Here is a 14,520-nt window from a genome sequence, read left to right as displayed (position 1 = left end):
CCATTTGGAATGGTTATTTTTTGCCCCTAAGGACTCTACTTAGTTTATAGGTCCCTTTCCCTGTGAAGCAGTCAGGTTTAGTTGCTTTCTTCCTCAATATTCTCCTACCGACGATATGATTTCAGTCCGCCAATCTAAACTGTGCTGTGCATCCACCACCACCCCCCCACCCCCCGCCCCCCAGTGCAGGGAAAGAGAAGCATATGGCTCCCACTGAAAATGGCTGTCACAAAATGCAGCAAAACTTGTGAGCTTGTAAGCATAGAATGAATGCACAGAATATTAGACATGGTTACACAACAGGTAGTTTTCCTAAACTATGTTGAACATGTATCAGTAGAAAAGCATTATATTCATTCATTTTCCCACTTTAGTCATCATAATTTTTAAGATTAAAAAATAATCTATACTTTACCTGCAATGAGTCAGGCTCGTCTTTAACTCTGACACTTGCTTGCGATACCAAAGCTTTCTCGTATCCTTCATCTGAAGGTTCATCTTTCACTTTCATACCTGATATAAAATCCACAGTTGTTGCATTTTTTGATCCTTCACTATGTAGGTGCGAATTTGAGCTCTTTTCCTAAAATAAATGGAGACATTTTCATTAAATATATGAAGGTTCTTTGCATGATTTTAAACTTTAACACCAGATATTTTAACATCATGTACTCAACTCACAGCTAAAAATTCTTAAACTGTTGGGAGGAATTTGAACAAATATATTTCGGCCAAATTTCTTTCATTTTTTTTTATTGCTGATGGGAGGCAAGTGTCACCTGGATATGCATTTCATGTCCATTCCTAAATGGTTGGATGATGTTCAGAAGTTTTGACCTTCAACTCTTGTAGCCTTAAGTTGTATTCTTGCTACTGTTATGCTGGGCACTCCAAGATTTACAACCAATGACAATCAAGGAGCAGATATGATGTTTCAAGTCAGGATATTGTGAGACTTTTAAATTGAATTTGCAACTCATAGCATGTTCATGCCCTTCTACGAGATTATGTCTAAAATAAAACTTGTCAGATTGTTGCACCGCATTTTAAAAGGCCACACACTGCAGCTACAGTACATCAGTCTTGAGCCGCTTTAAGGTGGCCACAAAGCCTAACTGTAAAGCCGCACAGAATACTCCTGTAGGGCTGTCGGGTGGCCATCTGAAACCGGAAAAGCTGGCCAGGAGGGTTACTTACCTAACCCTTCGCCGAGAGATATAACTATCTTGCTCAGAGTATAGATTGTGGCAGCTGAAAGCGGCCCGGGCTGATGACGCCGCAGTAACGTCGTCAGCCATCGACTCCTGAGACAAGGAAGCCAGACTAAAGTAGACCTTCAAATTTTATTTTGCACCCTCTCCCGCTGCTGGTCTCTCCCACCCCCCAAACCCCCCCCCACCACCCTTGCCTGCCTGACTCCCGCTGCCAGTCCCCACTCCCACTCTCTCGCACCCGACTCCCGTTGCCGGTCTCCACCCCCACTTGCCCGCCCGACTCCTGCTGCCGGTTTCTCCCCCATCCACCCACACCCGCCCGACTCGCACTGCCGGCCTCCCCAACCACCTCGCCCGCCCAACTCCCGCTGCTGTTCTCCATCCCCACCCTCGCCCAACTGACTCCAGCTTCGGGGGTGGGTGTGAGGGAGAGTGGCAGCAGTAACGGGAGTCAGGCGGGCGAGGGAAACCGGCAGCGGCAACGGGAGTCGGGCGGGCGAGGGTTAGTGGGGGAACTGGGAGCAGGAGTTAGGCACGACCTTTCACATCCGTCCATCAGGTCCACGGTCCGGATGGTGGCAGAAAGGTTCATATAGCATGGGCCGTGGAAGCAGATCGCAGGCTGGGCCAGAACATGCACCCATTGCCAGACGTCCAAGGTGTACAGGCACACCAGGACGCCTGTACAGGAGTTCGAGCACATCTGGGAATGGTTCAACCACATTCACGTGGACATCGTCGGGCCCTTACCCGTTTCCCGGGACAACAGTTACCTGTTTACGATGGAGAACCACAACACTCGCTGGCCTGAGGTGATCCCGATGCCAGACACCTGCACTGACTCCTGCTCCCGAGCACTGTTGCAGGGTTGGGTCGCCCAGTTCAGCGTCCCGGGTCACCTCACCAGCGATCGGGGCACCCAGTTCACATCTGCATTCCGGGAACAGCTCACCAACAGGTTGGGGATCCAGCTACACCGCACCACGGCCTACCACCCACAGGCTAATGGACTAGTCAAACGTCTGCTCCACCACCTTGTTGTTGCAGGCATGGACCAATCATGTTGGGAGGAAACTGACTAAAAGAAATTCCCCTGGGAGTCAGGGTTTTCCAGTGCAGCCTCTGAATATTTGTTCATGACGCCTTCTGCAGATGGGAGCCATCAACACATCCACACCTTCCTCTTTAAGGGTTTCTGATCTGTTGGACAGGCATTTGGGGAGTTTTCTTCATTAGGAGAATTTGCACATTCTCCCTGTGTCTGCATGCGTTTCCTCCATGGGGTCCAGTTTCCTTCCACCATTCGAAATGTAGGTCAAATGGGTGTAATTGGGCAGCACCAGGGTCTGGGCTGAAATTCACTATTAACATGCTGCATGTCTAAACATAAAATTAAAATTTAATTCTTCTGTCCTCCTAGGCCTACCAATCCCTTTGAGATTATTGAGCTTACCAGTATGTTCTTTTTTAATGATGTTCCAAACAGATGAAATGGTAATCACAAGGTTTACGTGATGTCTCTTACAGTTTTATTCTTTTTTTCAGCCCCATAACGTCTTCTTTGACTTTCATTGGCACAAACTCTCGTCTTCATGTTCAAAAAAAGGCAATTATAGACTCCAAAGGTGATCAAAAGCTTAGAAGCAAGCCTAGCTCTCTTATACCTGAATCAATGAAGCAATTAAACATACCCGAGTAATACAAAATGTCTGTGAAATCAAATGTCCCAATCATTATGGTGCCCTGAAGTGTAGAAATTATGTGTGCTGTAATTTCCTCATCAGTGGTTCTCAATCTTTTTCTTTCCACTCACACACACTTCAAGTAATCCCTATCCCATCACTGCTCTGAAATTGTTAAGGGTTTGCTTACAGTGGGATGTGAATGGGAAGGTTGAGAATCATTGCTCAAGACACAATTGTTATTGATACATTTTGCTTGAGAAAAATTGTCATTGGCCCATTTCCTTTGGAGTTATGAAACCGTGCACGTAACGAGTCAATTAGATACAATTAAAGCGGTTGTTTTTCAAACTTTCTCTTTCCACCCACATACCACCTTAAGGAATCCCTTTCTAATCACAGAGCATCTATGGCATAGAGAATACTTAAAGTGGACTGTAACTGGAAAGAAAAAGGTTGATCGTTACATGGATAGGAGGGGACTAGAGGGGTATGGACCGGGTGCTGGTCAGTGGGACTAGGAGGGTGGGGACTTGCTACGGCATGGACTAGTAGGGCCGAACTAGCCTGTTCTGTGCTGTAAGTGGTTATATGGTTGAGGACCACTGTTCTATATGGTCAAACCACAATATATACAAATAACCGTGAATGAAAGCTGCAATGTCCCAAACATTATGGAGGGCATTGAATACCATGTAGCTGTAACAACAGATAAGAGGCTAGGAATCCTATGGCAAATAAATTACCTCCTAATTGCCTGTTACAAAGCTCAAATCAAGAGTGGAATTGAATACGCTCCTCTTCCCTGGATGAGTGAAGCTTCAACAATATGCAAGAAGCTTGACACCATATAATTGGGCGATGACACCATTTCAATTCCCCAATCCATTCCCTTGCTGACATGTCTGTACACGGTCTCATGCACTACCAGACTGAGACCACCTGAAAATTGGAAGAACAGCATCTCATCTTCCAACTGGGCACCCAATTGGATGGCATTAATATCGACTTCTCTGGCTTTTGTTAAACACCACCCCCCTCATTTCTTCCCCCCGTTGCCTTCCACCAGCCCAGTTTTTCCCTTCCCTGTCTCCTTTCACACAAACATAATAAACTCTTACCTCATCCTTTATCATATCCAAATTAACACCTTTCATTGGTCTGGATTCCTTCCCCAGCCAGCATTTTCTGAGCCCTGAGATTTTCTGCTCTTGGCTCACTCTGCTTATTCCTTGTGTTACAGAGTTCTATGTTGTGTATTGGCCTACGTGTTGTGTTGTTTTATGTTAAAAAGTGACAGTTTGCCTTAGAGATCCAAGGTGAAGGTGGACTGCTGAGAGAGTGAGAGACGGACTGAGTATGTGCAGAAAATGATCTAAAGATTTCTGGACTTGGACGATAAACCACCACTGGGGGTGCTGTGGAGTGGAAGAAGGCCCAGAGCAGGAGTCATGGTCTGGAGAACATTTTAGAATGTTGGGATTTCAAAAAGGGATGAACATTCCGAAGGCAGCCAGTAGGATCCGGACCAAGCCAGTGGTTCCTCTCTCTGCAAGCAACACAAGAAGACAACTTCGAATTTTGTGCTCTCTCTCTCTCTCTCTCTCTCTCTCTCAAAGATCTTTTGGCTTCAGTTTACCAAACAAACTGAATTTTGCTTACAATCTTTACTTCGATTAAAATTGAAGTTTTGTGAGTCTTGTGTGTTTTGCGTCTAAGTTTTTCTGTGGGCTGGTTGGAAATATAACTTGGACTTTAATTACATATGTTCGATTTAGGCTGGAGAATTTATTAGTTTTATGCTGTTATAGAAATTTGCATGGTAACCAGTGGGCATTGTTATAAAAGGGGGGATTTTGAATTAAAGTTTGAAGGTGAATTTTTTTGTTAATAAAGTAATTGTTCATCTTTAGCCCTGTGTGATATGCCTTCTTTGTGGTTGCTGGTTTGATCTTGTAACACTTGAAGGGCTCAGGCCCGAAACATCACCAATATCTTTGTCAAATCCTATTGACGCTTAAAGACTGGCTGAGCTCCTCCAGCACTTTGGTGTGTTTTTACTGCAATCACTGCATGTGCAGACTTTCGAGCTTCGTTCTTGACACCATACAGAACTCAGAAACCTGCTCTTCATAATCTTTCACTCATTCCACCAGCAACATACAGTAGTAACAGTTTACAATATACAGAGAATGCACTGCAGCAACTCCACAAGATTCACAAGACAGAACATTCCAAGCACGCAACCTCTACCAGGAGGACAAGGGCAGCTAAAGCTATTGAAGCCACATACCACTTTCTGTTCCTTCACTGATCAAGGGTCAACATTCCACAACCCCTTTCCTTACACCATTGTGGGTATACCCACATTACAAGGACTCCTATGGTTCAAGAAGGTAACTCTCCACAAATAGCAAGTAGGGATTGTAATTAAATGCTGGTTTAGCCTGCAGCCCACATTCTTTGAAATGTTAAAAACAACACATTCCTTCCTCAAGGGGAAATAGCATGTTATATTCTGCCCCAAATAAATGTTTCCATTATATCAACAGTAGATAAATATTCAATCAACTTGCATTAATGTTTCTTACCACAGAGGACGCTGTAACTGCTGTTATCATTGCTTCCGATCCAAGACCATCTACGTCACGCGTTTCATCTAAGAATTGAAAATAGTATTTTAGTAAATTATTTATAACAATAATTCACACTTGCATGCTGTCACACAAACTAAAATTAATTTAATAATTGATAAATTTCTGGATTTGATTTCTGATGCCACAAGAACTAGAGTAAAGCCCTTGCTATCTGGAATTCAAACAACCAAAAAAAAAAGGCAAATAATTAAAAAAAAAGAATACTTTTTCCTGGATTAAATCTCTAATCTCTTGAGGCACCTGAATATTCATTATGATGCATCCAGATAATGATGTTCACTGCTCAGTAATAAAGTCTCATAATGCCAAGTCCCCATTTCTTTTAGTATTTTGAAGGATTTTTTTTTAAATACTATATCTCAATACTTGGAGCATCTTTCCTTTTTTGGTCTCCAAATTAACTGATATCTTGGTAGTTAGATACATTTTGCATATTTAGTTCCAATTTAGAAAGCACTTTATCACAGATTTTATTATTTTACATAATTTATTTTTTAACCTTCCATCCAAGACATTGAATATGCTCAATGGTCAAGGCTGGCCATTCAATCTTTCTTGGACTTGTATATAGACCAAAATTTTGCCTCTTTTAAGCAATTATCTGCCAAATTTAAATGACCTTAATCATTTTTTTCACTATGTACAAATTAGGAGCTTATTAAATTTCTTAATTTTGAGGCTTCCCCAAGACTTAGATTTCAATCTATATAGGAAGTGTACAATTTTAGTCCTCATCAGAAAAAACTGCTTTCAGCCCTTCATGAACTACTACCTTAAGATCTATTATGAAGTTTCTTATCTAACATTAAGTTTGGGTACATAACTTTCAACAACTGTTTGCTGAAGATGCATAGGAGTCTATTTTGAAATATGTACACTCATCTTCTCACTGTTTTAGACATTCCTTATTACAATTTAAAGTAGTCCATAGAGCCCATTATTCTAAAGTTTAATTAGCTAAATTTTATCCCAATATATCCTCTAAAAGTGATAAATATACAACTCAGGAAGGTGTTTTATATTATGTTTTGGCTACAAACCTCTCTTTGTAACTAATGGAAAGCAAAATTTACTACACTATCTTTAATCCTTGATATCAGTCTGTCTCCAAGCCCTTTTATTGCCATTTTTGGAGTGAGTGGACCAATGAACTTAACTTTGACTCCATCTCAATCTCATGTGGTTGTTTTTGTTTCCCTGATTGCTAGAAGCTCATTCTGCTGTGGTGGAAAGATGTTGTCCCTCCCACACATACACAATGGTTATTAGATTTTATTCTCTAGAAAAAATTAGGTGTTCAACTACTACAATGAGTATTAAATTTTCTTCTCTTTGGGGTGCTTTTCTCAACTTTTTCAAAATGTAAAGATCAATTATTTTTGGTCCTTATTATTTTTTTCCCCTTTCCTTTTTTTTTGAACCTATTAGTGTTCCAATTAGTAGCTGATGCCCGACTTTGCCAGCAGGTTGGGGTTGGAAATTAGATTAGCAATAGGTGTTTTTTTAAAATAAAAAAATCACCATTTGTAACAGGGGTCATACATATCTCGTTTACTATTGTTTATCATCTGTAATTCCATTTTGTTTTTACTTGAACATTATATCATATGTATCTATGCAACCAGTTTACCTATCTCGGCTGCACCATTTCATCAGATGCAAGGATCGACAATGAGATAGACAACAGACTCGCCAAGGCAAATAGCGCCTTTGGAAGACTACACAAAAGAGTCTGGAAAAACAACCAACTGAAAAACCTCACAAAGATAAGCGTATACAGAGCCGTTGTCATACCCACACTCCTGTTCGGCTCCGAATCATGGGTCCTCTACCGGCACCACCTACGGCTCCTAGAACGCTTCCACCAGCGTTGTCTCCGCTCCATCCTCAACATCCATTGGAGCGCTCACACCCCTAACGTCGAGGTACTCGAGATGGCAGAGGTCGACAGCATCGAGTCCACGCTGCTGAAGATCCAGCTGCGCTGGATGGGTCACGTCTCCAGAATGGAGGACCATCGCCTTCCCAAGATCGTATTATATGGCGAGCTCTCCACTGGCCACCGTGACAGAGGTGCACCAAAGTAAAGGTACAAGGACTGCCTAAAGAAATCTCTTGGTGCCTGCCACATTGACCACCGCCAGTGGGCTGATAACGCCTCAAACCGTGCATCTTGGCGCCTCACAGTTTGGCGGGCAGCAGCCTCCTTTGAAGAAGACCGCAGAGCCCACCTCACTGACAAAAGGCAAAGGAGGAAAAACCCAACACCCAACCCCAACCAACCAATTTTCCCTTGCAACCGCTGCAATCGTGTCTGCCTGTCCCGCATCGGACTGGTCAGCCACAAACGAGCCTGCAGCTGACGTGGACTTTTTACCCCCTCCATAAATCTTCGTCCGCGAAGCCAAGCCAAAGAGAAGAGAGAGATCTATGCAACCTGATATTTCTTTAAAAAAATTAAAAGATTGAAAAAATTAAATAATAGGTAAAAACATAAGTTTAAAATTGTAAAAGTAAATGTTCTCTGAAGTAACACATAAACCTTTGGTGAAAATAGAAGCAAATATTCAGCAAGCGGAGTGTCTTGGTTGCGCTTTACTTGTAGCAGTTATTTTGAATAAAGTTGTGTGAGAAAGCAATGGCATCGCCCATGATGAAGAGCTGGTGATGCTGCCTGTCATTGGGGTGACTATCTTAAAGTGCCTCCTTATCCCTGCTTACTAAGTCGCTCCAGTCAGAGGCTTTATCTGTAAACTTTTTTTTTGTGGGGCAGGGGGAGTGTGGTCATTATAATGTTATTGTTTGTCTTTCAGCTCCGTAGAAGAGGAGGAACCTTCAGATGCAGCAAATGTTAAATGTTTTCAAAGAATGTAACTGAAAATAAATAAAATGCTTTAAGGTTTATATACTTGTGCAAGTGAAGTTTTTTCAGTGCAAGTACAGTGGAGTATTTTTTGCCTTTTAAACTGTTTATTCCTAATGCAGGTGTATTAAGTTAGGCATTTTAAGAGCCAGTCTCAACCAACCGGAAAATGCACTTTTCCAGCACCTAACGATCCCCATTGGTGCTGGATACAAGTTTTACTATATTTGGAATTCCTTGCGGCTTCAGCTAAATCCAAATTCCACCGACAAATTAGGAATGTTAAATGTCAAAAAAAAACAAATTTAAATGCTCCGTATTCCTGCTATAAAAAGTGTTTTCCAGTATGCCCCCTTATTTTCCTTTATGATTACTTGTTCTCAGCAACAATGAAAAAAACATGTCCAATAATGTCAATTTAAATAATAATGAACCAACACATGTTATGGATAAAGCTTGATCAGCAAACAAGCTCATTATCTGGTGGAAAATTCTTGTTCAGAATACAAAAGCACAAATAACGAATGGAAGCAACAATTTAAACATGTAATCCACAGTTCCCAAAACAGGCACCCAAGATGGCACAATACTCCTGCTAACAAGTCATACAGGGGGTAAAGAATGGATTTGATTTCTGATGCCACAAGAACTAGAGTAAAGCCCTTGCTATACCAGAAGAAATTATCACCAAATCCTGATTCCATGCATCTGTTGTCACCTCTCAACTCCCCCCCCCCCAACACATTTGGTATTGAGCAGTACATCAGACCCCCCCAAAAAAAAATTCAGTATATGTGTAGATTACATATATTTGCCTTTTATTCATACTTTAAATTTTTCTTTGGTAATCTTCCTTGGGGTGGCCAAGGTAACCTGAGAAGGATTGCATGCCCAGAGAAGGAAGGAATAAGAAAGCAGAGTCCTGTTTTGACCTGCAGGATGAGGGTCACAAGATAAAAACACCCAACCAGCCAAATTAGCAGAACATTTACTTTCATGGGGAACAGAGCAAATTGCTTAAAGCAGAAGGCAATTGATGCAAGAACTCAAGGGATGATGTAAAGCAGCTCACTTTTGAGCAGCATTGGAATGGAATTTGCTGTCAGATAGATAGTTAGCCTTCTGCCAAGGTGGACTTTGCAGCACTGGATGTGCTTGAGTACAGAATGTGGAATGTGCTGAATGTACACTCAGAAATAAAAGTCCACAAAATTGATCATTTTCATTTTGAGATTAACCACTTTGTGGACTGACAGAAACTTAGAGAACATAAGTAGTAGGATCAGAAGTAGGCTCCCAAGCTCTTCATGACTGTTCTGACAGTCATCAAAATCATGTTTGGCTTTCTCTATAAAATTGGAACATTGCAGTATTAATATTTCTGAATTATCAAGCTCCTGCTTTGCTTCAAACTGGAGTGATGTCCTGTTGATTTCTGGATCAGAATTGACCAAATAGATACCCAAAACCTTAATGCACATTTTCTCTTAATTAGTTTTCTTTCTTCTCTGACTGAACCACCACAATATCCATTGATGGAAAGGATAGTCATTATCTTCCCACTTATTTGTCAAGAGAGATCTAACTGCAGTTGGAACAGTCCCAAGAAGACTTGTCAGAATCATGAAAAATTTTGCATTTAATGTTAAAGATAATGTTGTGGTGGATCACACCACATAGTTCTTGATTCATCATTCAGAGGTTCAGGCTCTCGCGAGAAGGCACCCGGAACACCAACAAGCTGAACATTCAGCGTTTATGACATCATTGAAAAGAGAGACAAAAGAGAGGCTGGGCGGCAGCTATTTCACAGATGACTTCTGTTGTGCGTTGTTCAAGGCACTACATACATTTGTGTCCCCAACAGCCCAAACGACATTTTGGACCTCACTATGGATGCACAGAACGCCATTGCGCTCAAACTTCCAGTATTTTGGACCTTGCAGCCACAGGTCTGGTTTGAGCAGGTCAAGACCAGGTCCATCTATGCCAGATTACCACTGATGCAATGAAGTACTACTATGTCATTGCATCGCTGAGCCAGGACACCGCTGGGCATATTGTCGATGCATTACACCAGCCTCCAGCCAACAACATTATGAAGCCATCAGAGTTCTGCTCATACATATTTTCGGCCATTCCCAGTGCATGGGGCAGCATGACTTCTCCACATGGACAGGCTGGGCAACTGCACTCCTTCCGAACGAATGAAGGAGATGCTGATGCTCGTGGACATGCACAAGCCCTGTCTACTTTTCAAGCAACTTTTTCTTCAAGCAAATGCCAGAAGATATCCATTTGCTGCTTGCAGACGAAGACTTTAATGGACACCCCCCCCCACCAACCCCTCCCCCCCATCACTTAGCAGCCCATGCTGATGAGTTGTGGAACACTAAGTAGCATGGTAGACTTTTGGTTGGGCACATAGTAGTGCTTTGACAAAGGGCATGAACCCTGTCAACACTGGATAGCGATGAGGCTTCAAACTCGACTGAATGCAGTGCAGATAGAAAGCAGTGGTGCTATTACCATCAGAGATGGGGAACTGCAGCCCACCACTGCCGCCCCCCTGCTCGCACCCAGGAAACATGACGGCCAGCCACAAGAATACCCTCCTTTTCCTCTGGGATCGAGATGTAGGCCATTGGTTCTTGGTCGACATTGGTTCTTGGTCGAGTAAAGGTTAGTGTGTTTCCCTCCTCTGGCCCAGTCACACGTTCAGGAAAGGAGGGTCCTCCTCTCATGGCCGCCAACAGCAGCAGCAGCATCTGGACATACGAATCTCAAATAATTCCACTCAATTTTGGCTCATCATAGTTCAGCTGGTCCTTCACCATCACTGATGTACCACATCCACTCCTGGGAGCTGATTTTTTGCAAGCACACTCCCTTCTAGTAGATCTCAAATGTCACCGCCAAGTTAATTTGAAAATTTGAGTCTCTCGACTGCACCCCACGGCATTGCCTGCATCTCATCTCAACTCTCAGTGATGCCATCGGACAATTAATACTCCAGAATCCTAGCAGATTTTCCCAACATTACTACTCCACAGTTCTCGACAGCCCAACTAAAACATGGAGTACAGCATCACATTCTGACTCATGGATGTCCCCTGTAGGTAAGAGTGTGCAGGCTATCTCCGGATAAAGACGAAGTCTAACACATGGAGAAAATGGGGATTGTTCACTGCTCTGACAGCCCTTGGGCATCCCACTGCATATGGTACCAATGTCGTCTGGAGAGTGGTGACCTTGTGGGGGAGAGTGGTGACCTTGTGGGGAAGATTGGCGTCTGAATGACATCACTGTGGCAGATCGTTACCCAGTTCCCCATCTACAAGATTTATCTGTGATCCTTCATGACACTAGGATTTTCTCCAAAACTGACCTGGTGCGTGGCCACTATCAGATCCCAATTCATCCAGACGACATTCCAAAGACTGCCTTGATTACCCCGTTTGGGCTATTTGAATTCCTCAGTATGCTTTTTGGTTTAAAAAGTGCAGCCCAGACATTTCAACGTCCAATGGACACAGTTATCCACGACTTGGATTTTCATTTATTTGGATGATGACATCCTCATCGTCAGCCACTGCCGGAAGCAGTACTGAGCCCGTCTCCATCAACTACGTCAGCGGCTAGATGACCATGCTTTAGTCATCAACCTGGCCAAATGCCAGTCTGGCCTCACATCAATCGATTTCCTCGGCCACCACATCAGTCAGCACGGAGTGGTTCCACTACCTTCCAAAGTCAAGGCCATTTGCAAATTTCCAAGACCCTCTATCATTAAAAGGCCTGCAGGAGTTTGTAACTTTCACCATTGTTTTGTTCCAGCTGCAAAGTTTATGCAGCCATTTTTTCAAACTCTTGCCCGGATCGCACAGGACGCTGTTGCAACGGCCACATGAAGGTGCTTTCAAAGTGGTACAGAATGATGGCTCCACGTTTATCATCGACAAGGGTGGCAGACACAAGACTGTCTCCATGGGCCATCTCAAGCAGTGCAAGTAGCACAACCCCCCTCCAGAGAGCATCCACCATCACAACCTCACCACCTCCAATACTCCAGTTCCTGGAGGGGGGGGGGGGGGCTCATGTGGGAGATCACGCCACTTAGTTCTCAAACCGTCGTTCAGAGTCTCATGAAAGAGGAGCTGGACATTCAGTGCTTATGACATAATCGAAAGAAGAGAGGCTGGGCGGCAGTTATTTTACAGATGACTTTTGTGCATTGTTTACAGCACCACACACTACAATGCTAATTTTACTCAGTGATTAAGGTTCTTTGACGTCAACCTTTACTCACAAAGGACATTGAAATCATGAACCAACGTCAAAATTCCATACCTAATCACTTCAAATGTTTAACAAAAATTCAAATTCCATTAAAAAACCCCCTCGTAAATATCTATAATTTAATATTAGCAACACTGGTTGAAAAATACCAATTAAATTCTTTGCAATTTTTATAGATCTGAATATCCGAGGGACGTACTGAGGCCTTCAGAGATTCTCAGCTAGTGGTGACATTTTATAAAAATGCACTTCATTATCGTAAGAGTACATAGTTGCAGCAAAAATTCTGCACGTTGTATAAAGAAGAATAGCAACCATCAATTGATTTCAGCTTTCAGTGAATAATTTTGAATTGTTCAATTAGGTCATGTTAATTGTATTTATCTGACCCGACACCGTGAGTAGAAAAAGGCTTTGGCAAATACTAGAGCACCTCGGATGCCCCCCAAAGTTCCTCAACATGGTTATCCAACTGCACGAAAACCAACAAGGTCGGGTCAGATACAGCAATGAGCTCTCTGAACCCTTCTCCATTAACAATGGCGTGAAGCAAGGCTGCGTTCTCGCACCAATCCTCTTTTCAATCTTCTTCAGCATGATGCTGAAAGAAGCCATGAAAGACCTCAACAATGAAGACGCTGTTTACATCCGGTACCGCACAGATGGCAGTCTCTTCAATCTGAGGCGCCTGCAAGCTCACACCAAGACAAAAGAGCAACTTGTCCGTGAACTACTCTTTGCAGACGATGCCGCTTTAGTTGCCCATTCAGAGCCAGCACTTCAGCGCTTGATGTCTTGTTTTGCGGAAACTGCCAAAATGTTTGGCCTGGAAGTCAGCCTGAAGAAAACTGAGGTCCTCCATCAGCCAGCTCCCCACCATGACTACCAGCCCCCCCACATCTCCATCGGGCACACTGAACTCAAAACGGTCAACCAGTTTACCTATCTCGGCTGCACCATTTCATCGGATGCAAGGATCGACAACGAGATAGACAACAGACTCGCCATGGCAAATAGCGCCTTTGGAAGACTACACAAAAGAGTCTGGAAAAACAACCAACTGAAAAACCTCACAAAAATAAGCGTATACAGAGCCGTTGTCATACCCACACTCCTGTTCGATCCGAATCATGGGTCCCCTACCGGCATCACCTATGGCTCCTAGAACGCTTCCACCAGCGTTGTCTCCGCTCCATCCTCAACACTCATTGGAGCGCTTTCATCCCTAACGTCGAAGTACTCGAGATGGCAGAGGTCGACAGCACCGAGTCCACGCTGCTGAAGATCCAGCTGCGCTGGGTGGGTCACGTCTCCAGAATGGAGGACCATCGCCTTCCCAAGATCGTGTTATATGGCGAGCTCTCCACTGGCCACCGAGACAGAGGTGCACCAAAGAAGAGGTACAAGGTCTGCCTAAAGAAAGCTCTTGGTGCCTGCCCCATTGACCACCGCCAGTGGGCTGATCTCGCCTCAAACCGTGCATCTTGGCGCCTCACAGTTCGGCGGGCAGCAACCTCCTTTGAAGAAGACCGCAGAGCCCACCTCACTGACAAAAGACAAAGGAGGAAAAACCCAACACCCAACCCCGACCCACCAATTTTCCCCTGCAACTGTGTCTGCCTGTCCCGCATCGGACTTGTCAGCCACAAACGAGCCTGCAGCTGACGTGGACATCACCCCCTCCATAAATCTTCGTCCGCGAAGCCAAGCCAAGCCTAGCCTAATTGTATGTAACGTCCTTAAATGTTTGTAAGTTAAAATTGATTCATTAGAGTAATTTTACTAGCCTTGGAATTATTTTAATT

General features: G+C 43.5%; 1 protein-coding gene across 4 annotated transcripts in view; it reads right to left on the bottom strand.

The window, feature by feature from the left end:
- zmym4.1 (zinc finger MYM-type containing 4, tandem duplicate 1) overlaps window positions 1-14,520 on the bottom strand; it is a 173,218-nt gene that overhangs the window by 86,370 nt on the left and 72,328 nt on the right. For all 4 annotated transcript variants that reach the window (XM_069895780.1, XM_069895782.1, XM_069895781.1 and 1 more), the window contains 2 exons: window positions 5,488-5,555; window positions 416-583 (listed from right to left, as the gene is read on the bottom strand). In XM_069895780.1, coding sequence (XP_069751881.1) covers window positions 416-583; window positions 5,488-5,555 — 236 coding nt within the window. The remainder of the gene's footprint in view (window positions 1-415; window positions 584-5,487; window positions 5,556-14,520) is intronic.

The sequence above is a fragment of the Narcine bancroftii genome, chromosome 8 (assembly GCF_036971445.1).
Source record: "Narcine bancroftii isolate sNarBan1 chromosome 8, sNarBan1.hap1, whole genome shotgun sequence".
NCBI lineage: Eukaryota > Metazoa > Chordata > Chondrichthyes > Torpediniformes > Narcinidae > Narcine > Narcine bancroftii.
The sequence above is the reverse complement of the archived record's forward strand: the minus strand, read 5'-3'. Positions and strand labels throughout refer to the sequence as shown.